General features: G+C 36.3%; 1 protein-coding gene across 1 annotated transcript in view; it reads right to left on the bottom strand.

Annotated features, from left to right (window-relative positions):
* Window positions 1-590: 590 nt before the first annotated feature.
* The window catches only part of LOC120630899 (probable G-protein coupled receptor 158), a 214,742-nt gene continuing 199,545 nt past the window's right edge, over window positions 591-15,787 (bottom strand). Inside the window, exons 8-12 of the mRNA XM_039900241.1 lie at window positions 14,023-14,237; window positions 9,231-9,369; window positions 2,071-2,176; window positions 1,608-1,748; window positions 591-1,211 (exon numbers count right to left, since the gene is read on the bottom strand). Of these exons, the coding sequence (XP_039756175.1) occupies window positions 591-1,211; window positions 1,608-1,748; window positions 2,071-2,176; window positions 9,231-9,369; window positions 14,023-14,237 (1,222 nt within the window). The remainder of the gene's footprint in view (window positions 1,212-1,607; window positions 1,749-2,070; window positions 2,177-9,230; window positions 9,370-14,022; window positions 14,238-15,787) is intronic.

Consider the following 15,787-nt stretch of genomic DNA (forward strand, 5'->3'; position numbering starts at 1 on the left):
TAAGCAACACTAAAATATGTTACATGATATAAAACTCACATTTCGTCGGTTTAAATTGACTAGAGTCGATGTGGTATGCGAAGACAGGAAGAACTATTTATTACTTTGCCATATTTGATGTCCATTCGTTTCCCTTAGATCTCTACTAGATCGTATATTTGTCAAATATATATCAGGTCATCACTTCTGGATGTCAAATGAGTTTGTTAGACGCGTCCAACGATTTATATCTTCATAAATTCTTAGAAAAACATAATAGAGGATAAACTGGAAAAAGTTGCGCAGTAAACCTGTCTCAAATGCACATTTATTTGCTTTAAACTTCCCAAGTTTTCAACTATATAATAGTGCTACTAAAAAACTTGAGGAATAACTTTTAAATGTAGCTTTAATAAAAATAATCTTCCGGTGTACTTAATTTTAGTTTTCATAAAATACGTTATAAAATGCTGAACAAATTTATTTAAAGTTCACCAATCGGCTAGATTTCTAATATTAAGCAAATGTAGTGATAGAAATTTTAGAGAAAATCATCTAAAAATTGTTTATAATTGCAGAGGAATGTAAGTACAGTCTTCATTTACAGAGTATTAAACGGTCACCTCCTCAGTAAACCGACTTTTGTCGTCTAGATTAATGACGATAGCATGAGTTCTCGCATGACCTGACCTAACACCTTTAACAGTTTCTGTACTACTTGGACTGGACCTCACTTCACTCCTATCACTTTTGCCTATACCATTTTTAATGGCAACTTCAGGTGGACGTATGTCACTGCAGCCTGCAGCCTCACCTGAGATTTTGAAAACACCATTTTGTTTATCTTCTTTTGAATCTATATCTTCATTTAAATCTGTTCTTTTCTTGGGAGAGTCCGTTGTAACGTCTGTTTGGCTTTGCTCTGCATTGCTGTTTTCTGTGCTTTTTGCTAGAGTGAAGTTTCTTTGTTTGTATGCTGGTGGGGCTTCGAAAGGCAGATCTCTTCCACTACTACTCGATTCTTCTCCCGGTGTAACAGTGCACATAAGTTTTCCTGCTACGGCACTAAATACAGTATTTAGTTTGAGTGGAGCGGAATCCGTGGTGCCTTGACTTCGTTCATGAAGAGTTGCTGCGTCTTTCATCGCACTTATTATTTTTGAAAGATGAGCACCAGGTCCACATCTCTCTCTGAGCTTCTCCAGCTGGTTACATATTTTTTTGAACTCCTCCTTTAGAAAACATTTCAATGTTAAGTTAGAAGGTCATAAAAATTTAATAATGTTAAAATGCATTTAATTTTTTTCATAAACTGCACGGTTTGTGAGTTTTAAAATAATAATAATAACGTAAAATGAAATCCACAGACATGTGCTGAGTCAAATATTAGAATCATATTTTCTATGACTAAGGAAAACAAACACTCTGTTCTCCTAATCTTTGTATGACTTGATCACGTAAGCTTTAAAGTCAGAGAGAGTTATAATCAGAGTGAGCATGACTCTCACTGTCCGAGCTTTTCTATCAAGCAAATTGTTAGCGACCAGGTTGAGAAACATGTCACTAGAAACATACATATTAATTGCTTCGATGTTTAGGTACTTAGGGAAATGCCAAAAATAGTTTACCTCTAAATCTCTTTCTGTCATGTTGTCACAAAAGTGGGCGCTACGGTTCGTTGTCATAGTATAGGTAGAGTCCGCTGGTCGGGATCTGAACTTGGTTTTTTCCCTCTCGTCCTTCCCTTGACCTTTGAACACCATGTAAGCCTGGGGATAAACCAGTCATCATTAAGTGTGATACCTAAGGATAGGTAATAATGATTAGTGTCGATAAATTACTATATATAATATTCACTTCATAAAAAGAAGAATAGAAAACTCGCAGATAGGTCTTCTTAGTTAATTCAACCAAATGTCTTACGAGATATAATAAAATTATCTCCAATAACAGCGAAGTAGGTTCAAGCATTCATTGGTTCATTTACAAGGCTGATGTTATTGAAGTTTTAGAAATAGATTATTAAGTTCCTGAAATATAATTTGTACGTTATTAATTACAAACCATGGTTACTGTGAAAAGTATGCTTACCCGGCTACCAAAAATAAAACACAAGAGAAGCGTGACAGTGAGTTGCGTGTGGCAGAAGAATATAATGTACAGAAGGTCCGGATTAGCGGGCGACTGTAGGAATAACCTGTGAAAGAAGATAACTGTTAATTTAGAAGAAATAAAGTACTTAAATCATCATCGTCTTGGTATCCAGTAGCTGAATTATATAAGCAGGGCAGGGTTCCTACGTTCCGCAAACTATACGTGCTGTTAATTACTCTTCGTAAGCACGCCAATACTACCTACGATTCAGAGTTTGTTAAAAATAAGCGTAGGTTTGATAGGATTTGTCGAGTTGAACCACGCAGAACCGCTTTAGCTGGTTTTCATTCGTACTTCAAAGTTCAATGCTTTATAAAAAAATAACGAATTCTTAACCTATGATGAGACTGAAAACCCTATTTAATAATACATACAGTCACACCCTCACCCTCACCCTCACCCACACCCACATAAAAAGACGCGCGCGCGCACACCCATATGTAACCTTTTAAGTACGATAAATTATTTTAAAATTTAAATTTGTATTTATGTAAATGTAAGAAAACAATATATACATGGTATTTCAATGCATTGAATTGAATTTAACCCAAAAGGTTTTTAGGTTTTCTTTTTATAATATTATAATATTTTGAAAATATTAACCAATAAATGGGAAAATCCCTTTATGGAGCACTGGTTTGGTACACACTAACACACCAAATCAAATAAAAAAAAAACAAAAAATACTTTATTGCACACAAGAAAAAAATAAATAAAAGAGACAAAAACAACAAAGGTACAAGTCAATTAAACTTGTGTAACAAAGGCGGCCTTATCACTTATAGTGATTTCGTCCAGGCAACCATTATGAGGAATTGGCTCACATATGAATCATCATAGCGTTGCGCAAAACTCTAAGAATATACATACTTATTAATAATTAAAAAAACAGTACATATAAAAAATAAAATAAAATACTATATGGTAAAATAAATAGTACTAATACAATATATAATAATGTTAACGGTACAGAAAGTAAATGTAAATGTAAACCAAGTGCTCAAGAGGGTACTTATCTTAGTTAGGAGATTCTAATTATTTATTATTTATATGTTTGGTCAATTTTAATTTATAATATTGTAAATAATACTAATACTTGATAATTGTTTATGTTGTAGCTGTGGATTTTTATCTGAATTAAACGTTTTTATTATTATCTCTATAATTTATTAATTTTCATTTTTTTTTAATTCTTAACAATGCTTACAAAAACAAAAAACACTATTAAAAATTTATAAGAAAAAAAAACCACCCTCCGCTTGCGGGGCTTTTGAATGTCCAAGCAACCGGCGGTCAGGGCTCAAGAGTGAGGAACCTCCTCACAATACGCGCCGTTTCCAGGACTACTGCCTTCTGTATCCGACCCTTGATCTAACAACCAAGCGAAAGCTTCTTAAGATGTTGTTTATTATTATTATTATTATTTATTCATCTCTCTAGATTTAATTTAAGTGCATGGTTCTCGTTCCAGTGACGGGCGATATTAACTGCGGCTCAGTCTTGTACTATAGCAGTATTATCGAATTTGGGTTTCATGATACACATTACCTTATGTTCTCCTTATTTTCTATTATTTTTAATTCACTGGGTTTCATGATACACATTACCTTATGTTCTACTTATTTTCTATTATTTTTAATTTACTGTGTAAAATTGAAGTAAACCTATTATTATTATTACTAGCCACGATCGAATTGACGGCCGATTGGCGCAGTTTGCAGCGACCCTGCTTTCTGAGCCCAATGCAGTGGGTTTTGTTTCCCACTACTGGAAAATGTTTGTGTGATGAGCATGAATGTTTTCAGTGTCTTGGTGTTTATATGTTTTTCTAAGTATTTATGTATATTATTCATAAAAATATTCATCAGGCAGATTAGTACCCATAACACAAGCTACGCTTACTTTAGGGCTAGATGGCGATGTGTGTATTGTCGTAGTATATTTATTTTTATTTATTATTATTTTATTTATCGAAGCCCGCCAGGTCGGAAAAGTGAAAATTCGGTAACCAGGTTAACCACGAAAGATATAATCTACATCATTAAGTGTAAGATTATCCATTATTTACCACTAAAAACCTACTTGGTACCTAGACGCACATATATTATATTAATTGAATAGTCTTAAGACCTTGTTTTATGCTGCTGATATAGATTCTATTTTCGTCCTGCAGAAAAGGGCTGTTCGTGCGATATATAAAATGGGCCCAAGAGAGTCATTAAGGGATAAATTAAAAGAAGTTAAAATAATGACGGTGCATAGTCAGTACATATATGAAAATTTAATTTATGTCCATAAAAATATATCAAAATTTAAAAAGAAAATGCACTGTAACAATATAAATATTAGAAGCAAAAATAAACTCGTTGTGCAGTTTACTAGGCTACACAAAATTGCAAATTCATTCAAGGGCAATTGTATATTATTTTATAACAAATTACCAAATGAAATCTTTGAGATGTCTCTCAATAAGTTCAAAGTTTATATAAAACGTAAGCTTACAGAAAAATCCTACTATAATATTAAGGATTATTTAAACGATAAAAAAGCTTGGGCGTGAATTGCTCTAGCTTCATAGCTTAATTTAAATTTACTGGAAGATGGTGATAATGAAAAAATAAATTTACCCGGCTAAGTTTGTTGTGGGCTCTTCTTAGACCAAGGCGCGTTTGGAACCCTCGTAGCTTTAGATTTAAGTTTGCGAACGAAGTTATCACCATCCCGTTACAATTATGTAAACAAATATGTATGAACGCTTCAGAAGTGCCTGTGATAGGCCTACATGAATAAAGAAATTTTGAATTTTGAATTTGAATTTGAACCATATTAACCTCTATATTAACCTCGTCTGCGTCTTCGTCTTGTCCATTAAACCCATGCCATACTTTTCAATCTCAGTACAGCTTATCTAAAGTGTTTTAGACAAAGCAGCTGCAGTAACAATGCAATAAGCTTGAAGTTCATAACTTGAAGCTTAAGCTGAAAGTAAGCATCTGTTACCCACCGCGATGCTGTTGCGGCAGTTAAGTAAATCATAAAGTTTGACTGCACAGATTTATATAATAACTTCCTTGACACATCTTATATGTGTTGTGTTTGGGTTAAATACGGGTGCTGAATGAACGAGCGCTAAAGTACCTGCAGGCACGTTCCGTTCAGAAGTGGGATAATTGAGGGCCGATTGGCGCAGTGGACAGTGACTCTGCCTTCTGAGTCCAAGGCCCACGGCCTCGATTCCCACAACTGGAAAATTTTGTTGTGATGAACGTGAATGTTTTTCAGAGTCTGGTTGTTTATCTTTATTTTACAAGTGTTTATGTTCATTATTCACGAAAATATTCATCAGTCATCTTAGAACACAAGCTACGCTTACTTTGGGGCTATGATGGCTATGATGGCGATGTGTGTATTGTCTTGGTTTATTTATTAATTTTTTATTTAATTATTATTTAACTTTTCATAACACTTTCGAGCACCAAAGGAAATATTATACACACAACCCAAATGGGTTTTGTTAACGATATTCGTAAAAATAAATGTATTTATTTATTTATTTTATGTATATATTAGGCATTGTTTTCATACTACGGTCACATTTTAGACAGTGTTAAATAAAAATACCAGAAAGCTCGGCCTGTAGTCGTATACATTAAAACTTTCATCCATTTTCCTTCTAGCCGGGTTTGATTCGATCGTTTGGGAATTTATAATTTCTAGTCTTGCGGGAGGCTACCGGACCCCCACGGACAAAGACGTGCCGCTAAGCGATTTAGTGTTCCTGTGCGATGTCGCGTAGGAGCCAATTAGGGCTACGACTCCCATACTCCCTAACAGGTTAGCCCGCTAAAATCTTAGATTGCTTCGCTTAGCAACAGGTGAGATTTCAGTCAAGGGCTAACTTGTAGTAAAAGATAAAAAATAAATAAATATACTACGACAATACTCACATTGCCATTTAGCCCCAAATAAGCGTAGCTGGTGTGATGGGTACTAAGTTGCCTGATGAATATTTTTATGTAATAAAAAATATTCATCATTAAAATACACAAATACATAAAAACACCCAGACACTGAAAAACATTCATGCTCATCACACAAACATTTTCCAGTAGTGGGAATCGAACCCACGACCTTGGCTTTAGAAAGCAGGGTCGCTGCAAACTGCGCCAATCGGCCGTCGAAAGAAAAATTAGCCATGTTTCGATATAAAGTTCACTGACAGACCTTTGCCCAATCATATTGTGAACTTTAAAGCTAGGTTTGATTAGATTAGTTTTGCCTTCTAGAGTGGCAAACAGTTGCTCTAGGGAATCGCAGCGGATTACCATTGAGTAATAACTTCGCCAACAAATTGGTCTCAGCGTTTAAAAGCATCAAAAGCAGTCCGCCAACTTTTCACTTCTATACTCCGCAATTTAAGCTCCGACTCGTAAAACTTAATAACACGAACATTATGGCACTTTAAAAATAATATATGAAGGCCTGTTACCACTCACTATTAATTAAGGCAGCTTTAATTACCAATTTGCTTTTGAGGCTCAATTTACGGCCCGATGTTTTCATTTAATTTAATTTTGTACGAGTCCAATTCAAAATAATTAATTAATTAACGAAAATAACATGCAGACTATTCCAACAAATAGACTGGCAATTCGGTAGGAACGGTTACTGAGTAACTGATTTCGTTTCAATTGCCAAAAAGTGTGTGTTCGCTTATATAGGCTTTCGGTCATTTATCGATTCAAAACCCGTTTCAATGCCGGTCCAACTTGGACTCTCGGTTCACTGCAACCTCATTAATATTTTGTACTGGATTAACTAAATGCATTTTTACTGCTGATGGTCTAAGATACTAAATCCAAATAAACTACATACAATTCTAGTATGCTTTCTCCATATTTAACAAACCGAGACAGTTGTCATTAACTTGACAGATAGATAGATGTCAATTTAGCTATGGACTGCTAGAGGCTATGTTTATCTAAGTTTAAGTCTAATAACCCCTTTGAGCCGCTTAAGATCATCACCATCAAGTATATCCTTCACACAGGGGGTGAGAAGGGGTTAAGGCCGTAGTCCACCACGCTGGCCCAGTGGTGGACTTCACCCGCCTTTGAGAGCATTATGGAGAACTCGCAAGCTTGCAGGTTACATCTCGATGTTTTCCTTCACCGTTGAGGCAAGTCATATTTTAATTACTAAAAACGCACGCAACTTAGAAAAGCTAGGCTGGTCTATTTTAGTTACTTTCACAGCATTATGGCATATGGAATTTTACTATGGGGTAATGCTGCTGATATTGGCACTATTTTCGTGCTGCAGAAGAAGGCTGTTCGTGCGATCTAAAAAATGGGTCCGAGAGAGTCGTTGAAAGATAAATTTAAAGATGTTAAAATAATGACACTCTATAGCCAATACATATTTGAAAATTTAATGTATGTTCACAAAAATATATCAAAATTTAAAGGAAAATGTGACTGCAATAATTTGAACGTTAGAAGCAAAAATAAACTTGCAGTGCAGTACACTAGACTACACAAAATAAGCAATTCATTTAAAGGAAATTGTATACAATTTTACAATAAATTACCGGTTGATATCTTGGGGATGTCACTAAAAAAGTTCAAAGTTTGTATTAAGCGAAAGCTTATAGAAAAGTCCTATTATAGTATAAAGGATTACGTAAACGATAAAAAAGCTTGGGTGTAAACAATTGCTCTAACCAGGTTGCTTCTTAAATATTTTCTAATGACAATGTGAGATGGTGATAACAAAAAGAACACCCGGCTAAGTTTGTTGTGGGCTTCTTCTTAGACCAGGGCGCGATTGGAACCCTCGTAGCTTTGGTTTTAAGTTTACGATTGTAGTTATCGCCATCACTACTCACTGCTATGTACACATTTTGTATATAATAACGCATCAAAAGTGCCATCTATGTGCCTATTTGAATAAAGAAATATTTGACTTTGACTTTGAAAAGTGAGAGGTGCGTGATGGGCTTCGATTCTCTATCCATTGCGCTATCACAGCTTCTTCTTCGGTTTGATCAGTGTAGGCTGTCAATTTAGCTTTGGGCTGCTAGCAGTGGCGTGCACTGGGTTTCTTACCAGGATATGCATACAGTAGGAAAATTGCATAAAACGGCACAAATTCTCCTCCTATTCGAGTTACAATATCTATGTTAGGGTATGCAGTGCTTTTGTGCATGTATGGAGTGCGCCACTGGCTGCTAGAGCTACAGAACAATTATAATCATAACACCGGCTATCGGATTTGGACAAACTATCAAATGATTGTGTTTTTATGGGTCCTTGATAAAGTCTAAAGTCTGATATTAATTAGACGGGTTGCCAAAGGGTTAAAATCACGTTCGAAGCTACCGTTACATCTATCTATCTATCTAAATATATAAAAGAGAGCGATGTGGGTATGTTCCGTATAGGCTCCGAAACGGCTGGACCGATTTCAATGAAACTTTCAGGGAATCTCCAGATTGACTTGGCGAGTAATCCTGTAACGTTTAGTGACGATCGGAGCACTCCTATTTTTGAACTGTCAGATTGTCAAATACAGCTTTTATTTACTACTAGCTGACCCGCGCGACTTCATCTGCACCTAGAAAAAACCTAGAAACTAATTGCAGCGCTACCTGTGGACCTGTTTTATTTCCAAACTATGTTATTCGCGGCCGTACGTGTTATTCTATACCCGTCGCAACTTCTACGCGATAGGTTCAATTTTAATATTTTAAAACTGAATTTGCAGGTATATAATGAAAATTAATATTTAAATTACTTTATTTCTTTCGCTTTTATAATATTAGTATTTAGTAGGATGATACGCATGCACTCGATCGTTGTCCCATATGCCTCGCGACTTGCTGTTATCTGTGAAGTGTTACGTCCTTCATCTCCGACAATATTTATCAGATCTTAATTACGCTGAGTACGCTAGTATATTATATTACATAGACACCAAGGTAATATAAGCGTGTTAAAAAAACCATTTTTAAATTCACCATCTTGGCTATTACCTTAATCATTTGGAAGCTGTTTGATGAAACATCACAGATTTATGAATATAGGAAATAAACTTACATGGAAATATTGAGGAAGACAGACAGTAGGAACTCGTTGTATATAGCCATTGATATGAACCGGCTCTCGTTGAACTCCGAGGGCGCCTTCCGTACCATGATGCACAGGCGGATACCCCACATTAGGAAGATCACCTCCACTGTAACAAAACACACGTTTTACGAACATAGGAATCTTAGTAACAAGACATTTGAAGCGTGTGTACGCGTCACCTTGTCACCGCGAACGAGACTCTGAACACTCGAATGTTAACATTACATTAGCAATAGCCCACCGCAGTGGCGTGCATAGAGGGTATGCACAGGGTACGCAGATGATATAAAATGAAGAAAATCACCAGTACGAGTTTTAAATACTTAAAAGTAGGCTTTTATAACTCTCACAATGTCTACGCTTAAGTTTTATCATTATCAACTCTAACATGAGATTTTCTTCATTTTATATCATCTGCATACCCTGTGCATACCATTTATGCACGCCACTGGCCCACCGATACGCACTGGGCTAGTGTGGTGGACCACGGCCTTAACCCCTCCTCATTTTGGGAGGAGACTCCTGCCCTGTAGAGGGCTGGTTTTGGTTTGATATGATGATGACGATGAATAGTAATAATTATAATAATAAATAAAGAATAATAATAAATATACTACGACAATACACACATCGCCATCTTGACCCAAAGTAGGCGTAGCTTGTGTTATGGATACTAAGATGACTGATGAATATTTTTATGAATAATATACATAAATACTTAGAATATACACCCAGACATAAACATACAGACACTGAAAAAATACATGCTCGTCACACAAACATTTTCCAGTAGTGGGAATCGAACCCACGGCCTTGGACTCAGAAAGCAGGGTCGCTGCAAACTGCGCCAGTCGGCCGTCAATAATTAGCAACTTTTAGTAATTTTTAAACTACATTGTCTCTTATGCTTTATAAAAAGGAAAATAGATAAGAAAATAAATAAATAGAGAAAAAAGTATAACAAAACAACATATACAATTTGGCGGCCTTATCGCTTCATAGCGATTACTTCCAGGCAACTAATGGCGAAGAAAACAGAAAATAGGTAGATGGTGCATATATACATATATTAATTTTCAAACTACATTAAATAAATAAATAAATAAATAAATATACTACGACAATACACACATCGCCAACTAGCCCCAAAGTAAGCGTAGCTTGTGTTATGGGTACTAATATGAGTGATGAATATTTTTCGTGATTAATATACATAAATACTAATAATATACATATAACCACCCAGACACTGAAAAACGTTCATGTTCACCATACGAAAATTTTCCAGTAGTGGGAATCGAACCCACGGCCTTTGACTCAGCAGAAAGCAGGGTCGTTGCCCACTGCGCCAATCGGCCGTCAATGTCATTGTCTCTTATGATTTAAAAAAACTGGATGTATGAAAAGTATAAATGTATGACTCCGATATTCCATCGGCATATCACTCCGAAAAGTTCGAGGTAGTAGTGCAGATTTTTGTGACAGAGCTTGTCCGGGAAGTACTATCACCTTGCTTATTTCTGCCGCTAAGCAGCATTATTGCAATGCTGTGTTGCGGTCTAAAGGGCGTGGTTGCCGGTTTAATTACAGTCACATGCGGCTGATTAAATTGATGGCCACAGCCAAACAGGGCGGCATGTTGCAGGACGTGCTCGTTGCATGCAAGTGTTGCTCTGGTTTATAGGCAACGGTTTTCCAATTACCATCAGGTGGACCATTAGCTTGGTCCGTCATTTATTTCTATATAAAAAAAAGGTACATGCCGGGAATCGAACTCGTTCTCCGCGGACGGCAAGCATAAGCTCTGGGAAAGTCATTGCTTCGTATCTGTTATTTACGAAAGACATATTTATAAACAATGAAAAGAGACAACAAGAATCTTAATAAATTAGTGTCCTATTCTACATTTTACTATTAACTAATTTATTTATTTATATCTTGCGAATTTGGGTTAGAATAAATGGTGAGCTTTTCACCAAAATCCGATTAGCAGAATGCAAATCATATTGTATCATCTTAAAAACCACACCTTAGATTTTCTTCAGTTTCCACTTAAACGAAGGAAGTTCGCGCGTCGCAATTATATGCTTAGGCAAGTGATTACTAAACAGTAATCGTTGAGAGTACTGCACTCGAAAAAACGACGAATACGTATACCTAGGACTTACGATCCAGTTTTGTAGGTCCAATTTTGAGAAGGAGGTGAAACGCCGAATCCAACTCGGATGGGCAGCGTTCGGGAAGGTTCGTGACATCTTTTCGTCAAAAATTCCTCAGTGCCTGAAGACCAAAGTCTTCGAACAGTCCGTATTGCCAGTGATGACCTATGCTCATAAGAAGGCTCAGTCACTCAGCGGGCGATGGAGAGAGCTATGCTCGGAGAATCTCTGCGTGATATCAGAAATGTGGAGATCCGTAGAAGAACCAGAGTTACCGACATAGCTCAACGAGTCGCGATGCTGAAGTGGCAATGGGCGGGGCACATAGTTTGAAGAACGCAACGTCCATCCCACGTTGCAGTCTTAAGCTGCTGGAATGGCAGCCCCGCACTGGTAAACGCAGCGTCGGTCCCGACGAGGTGGACGGACGACATTAGGCGCGTCGCAGGTCGTTGGATTCAAGCACAAAACCCTGGAATTTGGAACTCCCTACAAAAGTCCTTTGTCCAGCAGTGGACATCTATCGGTTGATATGATGATGTTGATGAAATTATTACATAAAAGTGGACTAGTGCAGAAAAAGCTCTTTGAGAAAAAACCTCTTTGCTGTATCGTAGTTTTTGCATACGTCTTTGACTGCTACAGTTTTCAAATGAATTGAAGTTTACTTTAACAAAAATCATAGCCTCATAATTTTCTAAGTCAACAGCTCGGGGAAACATTATATATTCAGGAGCTTAAATATAAATAAGGGTGCCGAGATATTTTACCTGTTGCTTATTCAAATGTTATTTTTATGCTCGCCGAAGTTGTTATTTAATATGCTCCTTAATTTTCAGTATAATTTAGTTCTACAGCGTTGCTCTGCGCAAGAAGCGAGTTTACTTTGTTTAGCAATAGCACGTACAAACAACGTGCGTCTAAAACACGAGAATGTATTTTGAAATTACGTAGAGCAAACCAACACGCACAAATTCTAAATTAATAGTTATAAAAAAAAACGTACATTTGTATGTATACCTAACCAAATATATATATTTTTTCTCTTTAAAGCCAATTAGGGTTTAAATTTTATATCATATTTTATTCATAATCTGCAGAATTGCAGAAGTTTTTTTTTATTAGTAACTAGCTGTCCCGGTGAACTTCTTACCGCGGATCTTTTTTTTATTATGAATGTTATATTTTAATATTTATTATCCTATTCCGGACCAAGAGAAATAAAAAAAAAAACAAATATGATAAAATTGGTCTAGCCGTTCTTGAGTTATAAATGGTGTAACTAACACAACTTCCTTTTATATACATAGATAATGTAGTGGCAAAAACATATGGCCCACCTGATTTTTAGTGGAAACCCATCGCTTATACATGTCATGTAAAGAACACGTCCTACAAGGTGTCCCCCTGTGTGCATTTATTGAGGTATAAAGCCTTAAAAATAAGAAGAAGAATATTGAAGAAGTAATATTGAAGAATGTATAAGTATATTTCATTTGGAATCACCCTGTATAAATATTGAATAAAAAGAAGCCGATTTTTTTTCCTACCAACCGAATTCAAAACATTCAAGTATTTACTTGTAATAACCCTGTTGAAGAATGACACGCGCATAGTACCTACGCTACGCGTCTCGTACCTAGGCAGGAGACACATGTTTTTAATTTTGCATGTGATTTTAGGACTGAATCTGATTACTTTCAGTAAAAACTATGGCAGTGTTTTAGTCAAAAACTACAAAGGTTTCGGTTTTCCTTTATAGTTTTTAAAGCCTGCGAAGTATTCTCTATACCTGTAAAGTATATTTTCTATTTTCATATACACGTCGTATATCGCAAAATCGAGCGAAAAGGAGATTTATCATCTCGGAAAAACACCCACAATCCCTTGTGATTAGGAATATACTTCCTTACTTAGGCAACGGTTAAGGGCACTTCTCATGCAGACAGAGTCGCGGCAAACAGCTAGTCTACATAATTCGCACTTACCGAATAAACAATTTCCATTTATATTTAACATATATTTTCTTTCAGTCCCCATTGGCTACATTTATATTTATTACAAGCTGAATATTATAATGACGGTAATAAATCCATAAATTTAAGTATACTTTTGGCAAGCGCGCGTTTTTACTTATCAAGATACTTGTCATGACAATTCGAATTCATGATTTAAATGTTGGCCGGAATATGGAATATTAATATATTAATATTTTATATAACGCTACCAATATTATTTACAATATTGCTGAGCTTTTTTTTTGTTGGTGTAATATTTTATTGCCAAGTTAATTGTATAATATATTTGTCAGAGTGTTCCCTTTTACAGTTTAACAGTGTCTATAGTTTTCTAAACGTATCTCTGTCATCTAGAAAAGAATTTCGATATTTTTTCTCACATACTCGTCCGCCACTGTTTTTATGGACATATTTTCGACCGTACCAATGTGAAGATCTTCACACTCACCAAAATACACATGCGCTTTTCTAAAATTAATTAGTACGTGTGTTTGTTTGTGTGTGTGTGTGTTTGTGTGTGTGTTTATGTACTATTCTTTGTACAAATTGTCAGAAAAACCGTAACAACGTAATTCAACTTACACGTGGTAAAGGAGTGGTCCCACCAGTCAGTATTGCACAGGTACGCTTTGAGGTCGTCCGTGGTCCGTCCCACGATGACAGTCGGCGGCGCCACCAGCGTTCGTATAGAGAGCAGTACGCACGCTACCCCCACTATGACGCCTATACGCCGCAGGAGGTACATGTCGGATATCTTCACCGCTTTCGCTGAACGCACTTGAAAGATGACTGATATTCTGTAAATAAGAACGGGAGTTAAAAAACTGCGTGCGGTCGGGGCATCCCCTCAGGAGCGTAGTTCTTGAGACCCTTTCTTCAAGTTCGAATGGCGAAATTTGGCGAGTATCCAGACAACACGCCCGTTTTTAAATTTGAAGACATGTTGTGCAAGCCCCTTATAAAGTGTGTTGAGGACAAAAATATGAAGAAGTATTAAGATTTTTGTTCTTCTTTGAATCGGAATTTAATATAACATGATGTTTCTGAAATTAAGTACAAAATAAAACCTTTATTATATAAGCATAAAAATAAAATGCAAGTTTCAAGCATGTGACAAAAGTATCTGTTAAAAACTACTTTGCTGCTTAATAGGGAATTAACCCTCTTTCCTATGAGAGAGGATTCTGGGAGGGTCTGTGCCCGGTAACGCGACGTTAATAGGCTTTAGGTTGATGACGATGATGAAGGATAAACTCTTTGACTTTAAAAATAAGTTTAATATTTAATAGAATGGACGTTAAGTATGTATTTACGTACCTACTTTTTCGTTAAGTGACGTTTCATCATAATAACCTGAAAACTCCACTGCTGGAGTCCAGGCCTCTCTTAATACTCACCTGGCCACAACTAAGTCGCCTCGTACGACTACCATGGCAAGAGGTGAAGTGGTGACAACTGTATTCTGATCTGCTGCCACGACACGGCGCAGGTGACGTCTGCTACCTACCAGTTCATTCCTCCCGCAAGCCACATTAAGGCAGTTCATTCGATCCTTTATTCTTTACTTATGTACTAATAATAAATGTTAGTATTAGTGTCTTAATATCAAATCAGAGAGATCTATGCACGGATAACTATGTGATAAACGATCCAATCCCTAGAAGAACTAAACTTAACTTACGGACATAGGCTAACGATTCGTTTACTAAACTGGCAATCAATTGGTGAGGCACATATCTCGGTGTTAGAATAATACCTCCTTGGTAGAAAGCGCATTGTTGAACGATTCCCACAAGGTGGACAGACGACATAAAACGAGTGGCTGGGTGTAGCTCGATACAAGCGGCTCTCAGCCGTAGAGTGTGGAAATCCCTACCAAACATCTAAAAACGAAGAAAAACAAGTAGTTAATATGGAAATAATGGTAGATATATGAATGAATATAGCCCTTAAATACCCACGCCTGAGAGAAGTTTTTTTTTTTTGTAACTTTAGACTTGCGCTTGACCACAATCTCACCTGATGAGTATAGATATGGCCCAAGATGAGACGGGCTTGCCTAGAAGATGCCTATTCACTCTGGTTTTAAAGATACCCAAGTTGTAAGAATTAGGAAACACAGAACTCGGAAGGGTGTTCCAAACCCTAGCCATTGCGTATAAGAAAATAAGATGCAAATTTAATTAAATTTGATATAATTAAGTGAGGGGTTGAGGGTTAATACAAACAATAATTTAGTTGCCAGATTTGTTGGTCATCACAAGTTTAACAAATAACTAAACACATTACTACGAAATCCAGTGTCACTGACAGTGTGCAAATATTATTTCGATCAAATAATTTAAAT

The sequence above is a fragment of the Pararge aegeria genome, chromosome 2 (genome assembly GCF_905163445.1).
Source record: "Pararge aegeria chromosome 2, ilParAegt1.1, whole genome shotgun sequence".
Taxonomy (NCBI): Eukaryota; Metazoa; Arthropoda; class Insecta; order Lepidoptera; family Nymphalidae; genus Pararge; species Pararge aegeria.